We start from the raw sequence: 4,684 nt of genomic DNA on the forward strand, positions 1-4,684 counted from the left end.
CTCTTGGGAGCCCTTTTCTCAAGGACAGCCTTAATCAGCTGCTGGGGGAAAAGACTTAAGACTCCTGTTCTAGTTTGTCTCTCCATTGCTATGACAAAATACTCTGACCAATACCAATTTGGAGAGGAAAGGGTTTATTTGGCTCACATCTCCTGGGTCACAGTTCATCAGGGAGCCCAAGGTAGGAACTCAGGGCAGGAACCTGGAGGCAGGAGCTGGAGCACAGGCCATGGAGGAACACTGCTTACTGGCTTGCTCCCCTGACCCCTACTCAGCCTGCTTTCTTATGCAACTCAGGCCCACCTGTCCAGGGGTGGCACCACCCACAATGGGCTGGATCTTCCCACAGCACTCAGCAATCAAGAAGGTGCCCCACAGACATGGTCACAGGCCAGTCCAATGGAGGAAATTCCCCAATTGAGGCGCCCTCAACCCAGGTGTGTCAAGTTGACACTAAAACTTTCCAGCACAAGCCCATATGAAAACTTCATCTTCATTCCTCCTTTTCTGCTTCTATGCCCTCAAAATTTCCTTCCTTTACCCTTTCACTCACTAAGTTCTAACCAAATGTAAATTTATATTGGTCTGGGACTTTTCAGAGACAATTATATCATCTATATGCAAAACCAGAAAGTAAGGTTTCTCACTCCGAGAAGCTGCACTTGGAAATGAGAGGCAAGGAACCTGATTAGCAAGGGGTACTCTCGGGCATTACCCAAAATTAGGAAAAGGTAGTCTTTTCACTTGGAGTCAAAATTCTCTGTTGAAATTCCCCTTAAGTATATCCCTGAGCTTGCTGACTTTATGATCCTATTTGGTACTATTAGCAGGCTTTAAATGAATACCTCTAGCAAGCATTCAGAATAACAGAATTTGGATTTAAAGAATGAAAGTGGATGTAGCAGGATAATACTTAGCCCAGAAAAGCAGAAGCTTCTATACTTAAATTCTTATTAAAATGATTTAGAAAACAGTGTGAACAGCTATCCAGTTGACTGGGGCCTTAGCTGACCATGATCTAAACAGGATTCATTTCTGTGCTTTGGTATTAAATTCTACTACAAACTCAAGATGCATCTAAAGATGTTTAGTGCCTATTCTGGAATGAAGAGGGTGGTAAGACCACTCTACTTATCATTAGGCAGTATATGCAGTAATTTGTGGACAGTTACAAATTCAAGGGATATGGCATCTCTCACCCCGTTGATTGCCAGGTTTGATTCAGCTGATGTGACTGGCTAGGTTAGATGTCCCCTTCCTCCCTCACCACTCCACAAGGGTCCCTCCTGAAGCTGGGCACTCAGTGGAAGAGTGTGACCTTCACTAATAGAGAAGCACTGTTCATACTCAAGGGTATATGAGTAGCTGTCTCCTCTGCTAGAACCACTAAGCAAACTCACAAATTCAGTAACATGTAGAACAGTGAGTACTCATGAAAATACATGTCTCTTCAAAAATAGAAGAAATAATTAATTTGGAAAATAAACCCATTCAAAATGAGGCCTTGGAAGGATAATAATCGTTTAAGGGTCACATGAAGTAGTATATCAAAGATAGGTCAGTTCATATTGTTACTCAACTGGCATCTATTCACTTGTGTCTAGAAAGGGGGCCACATGAATCATGGACAAGTTGTTGGGGCAGGGAAAAATATGTATTTGTAATACTAGCATAATGAGAGGAGGCCAGCATTTTCAAGGGGGAAATGTTCCTACCTCTTTTCATCCTCAGGAAGAGGGAATAAATGACTGGAGATTGTAAGGCACCACTCTAATGGTCTGAAATGGGGTGTCATGAAATCTGGCTGTTGGCATATACATAAGCACAGAATTATGATGCTTCTGTGAACCTTGAAAATGTTTTTGTTGCCTTCATCTTGTCATCTTCTACCTAAGAAGGAGTAAAAACGAGATCAAGGAAGTTTTGATGCACTTCTAACATGACTATGTCAATAATTGAGTAGAAATCCAACCCAAAAGTTAAGCAAGCAGAGAGACAGATACAACATGAGGACAGAAATTGAAATAATTTTTACCATGTTTTGGTGAAGAATCAGTGCTTTCAGCAGAAGTGGCCTTTATGTCCCTGAAAAGTAACTTAAGCATTAGCTATTATTGTAACCCACACGTCAGAGGTGTTATCTACAGCAAAGCTAGTGTGGGACTAAGATATTATTCAGCAGTGTGACCTTCAAATGTAGTGAATTTTAAAGTCAACTAAAAGCAAACGAAGCTAGATAGTTTATTTAGGTTTTCAACCACAGGCACCAAGAGGTGGCTATTAAGAATTTAGATTTTTTGGGGGGTCTGGAGAAATGGCTCAGTGGTTAAGAGCACTAACTGCTCTTGCAGAGGACATGGGCTCAATTCCCAGCATCACATGGCACCTAACAACTGTCCTTAACTTCAGTTCCAGGGGATCTTACGCTTCTTCTGACCTCCCTGGGCATTGCATGACATGGGTGCACTTACACACATGCAGGCAATACACTCAAACACATAAAATAAAAATAAATAAAATTTTTTAAATTAAAAAAAAAAGAATTTGGGGCGGAAGAGGTGGCTCAGCAGTTAAGAACACTGGGAAAAAAAGGGTATCTGCATGCGAAAGTAACATTCATGCTTTTTGCAGAGGTGAGAAGTACACATGAAGTTGAAGATCATATAACAGTTACAACCCAAAAGCACATAGCATTTGCAATGACAACTACATATGTATGCATGGTTTTAGTCCTGCTGCTCAGTATATGGTCAACAGAACTACGTAGTCTAATACTAATGTCCTCTCTACTAAATCTATCTTTGGGGGCTCAGCTGTCTTAATACCCAAATATTAGTTGAGTTAATGAATTAATATAAGCTTTTCAACCACAAGTATCAAGAGGTGTCCATTAATAATTTAGAGTTCTTGTGAAATCTATTTCTCTTATGAATGATGACTATTGAATTATATATATACATATATATGAAGAGAGAGAGAAATACAGTGTCATTCTGTGAACCAAGAATTCTCCCACTTCACATAATAAAAGATATTTTGTAGACTATTTCATAGGTAGATGGAAAAATATCTATTTTTATTTATGAAAATCAAAGTATTGAGTCTTTAGAGTTATATAGCTTACAGACTTAACTCTTTAAATATTTTATTTATTTTATGTGTATTATTATATATGTGCCTGCATGTATGTAAATACATCTGTGTTGTGCAATACCTGTGGAGTTCAGAAGACAGCATCAGATCCCTTGGAACTGGAGTTATGAATGGTTGTTAGCCACCATGTGGGTGCTGGGAACCAAACTCAGGTCCTCTTCAAGAGAATCTGGTGCCAGTCCCAGACATAAGTCTTTCTGGAGGTCTAAAACAGAAAAGTTATTAACTTACCCCAGTTTCTATTTGTAATATAGTTACGGTGATTCAAAATCAAAACAAAAAGGCTGTCAAGAATGTCTCCAGTGAAAATGACAAGAAATAAAAACATGATGTGATTGGGCTATGTTTGTGGATTAAGAATAAATATTTGCAATTGAGGGTGGTTGTTTTTGTTTGTTTGTTTGTTTGCCATTTAATTTTTTGAGACAGTCTTGCTATGTAGCTCTGTCTGGCCTAGAACTAGCTATGGAGAACAGGCTGCCCTCCAATTTGCGGCAATTTTCCTGCCTCTGTCCTCTGAGTGCTGGGATTACAGGCATGTATCATTGTGCCTAGCTTTAGCATGTCATATTGGTTTGTGATGGTGAAAAGTGAAATTTCAGTGCAGGATCTGAAGGACAGAGGAAACCACAGACATCTGTGACTGAAGGAGAGTGGGAGGTGAGCAGTATTGTCGGAGAAGCAACAGAGGAGGTACTAACCCTGAGGAATCAGCTGCTAATCATCTCTGGTAATTAAGAAAAAGCAAATAGAAACAAAGAGAGGTGAGTGACAAAGCCTGGTGTGTCTGAGATCAGGAGATTCTGGCAAGTGCTGGCAAATGGTCGCCAAAGTGGTAACTAGGGATCTGAGCTCGGCAGTGACGCGCGCCCCTCACGTGACCAGGAGCCTATGTCTGCCCAAGTCCCCGCCGTCCTGGTCCTTTTTGCCTGTTCAGACACGGTCTTCATATTACCCGGTGGTCGAGAAGGAAAGCAGAAGTAAGTTCGTTCCCTGGACCCTCTGAAATTGGGGCTTGTCAGAGCTGCCTTGTAGTCCCTAGGATCAGACCCTGATGGCAGAAACCAGGTCTTTCAGTAGGCTCCCAACCCCGCTTCTAGCCCACAATTTCGGGGTACAAAATGGTGCTCTTGGGACTGGGGTGGGGGCACAAGGACGAAACTTGATGTGGGGTCTGAGGAGGGAGGTGAACCCCAAGGGGGGCTGTCTTTGGGGAGGTCGCTGGTGCCCACTGAAAGGGGTGTGCGTCACTGAGTCCATCCCTCCTCCCCTATCCCCGCCCCCTACCCCGTCTGGCCGGTCTGTACATGTGCACGTCCCACCCCGGCGCCTCAAAGAGGGGCAGACTAGGTGCACACCGACCGCAGAGGTTGGGAAAGGGTGGGCAGTGGGACAGGATTAGGGTGTGAGAGTGAATATCGAGGGGACAAGTCTGCGGACTCCACTGCTCCGCCCCTGTCACTGCGGGAGAAGCCTGTGGCAAGGCTTGCTGGGAAAAATGGTGGTCTTTCGGGAAGAAGCGGGGGGGGGG

At 43.0% G+C, this 4,684-nt stretch overlaps 1 protein-coding gene across 4 annotated transcripts in view; it reads left to right on the forward strand.

Annotated features, from left to right (window-relative positions):
• The first annotated feature begins 3,825 nt into the window (after positions 1 to 3,825).
• The window catches only part of Tceal1 (transcription elongation factor A like 1), a 2,083-nt gene continuing 1,224 nt past the window's right edge, over positions 3,826 to 4,684 (forward strand). Inside the window, exon 1 of one of the 4 annotated variants that reach the window (XM_008832416.3) lies at positions 3,826 to 3,917. Coding sequence is in view for 1 of the 4 variants with exons in the window: in XM_008832404.3 (XP_008830626.1) it covers positions 4,652 to 4,654 (3 nt within the window). In the remaining 3 variants the exon portion in view is untranslated. The other 3 variants (XM_008832411.3, XM_017797905.2, XM_008832404.3) reach the window with 3 other exon arrangements.

This window comes from Nannospalax galili, unplaced genomic scaffold, assembly GCF_000622305.1.
Source record: "Nannospalax galili isolate Female #2095 unplaced genomic scaffold, S.galili_v1.0 scaffold671, whole genome shotgun sequence".
NCBI lineage: Eukaryota > Metazoa > Chordata > Mammalia > Rodentia > Spalacidae > Nannospalax > Nannospalax galili.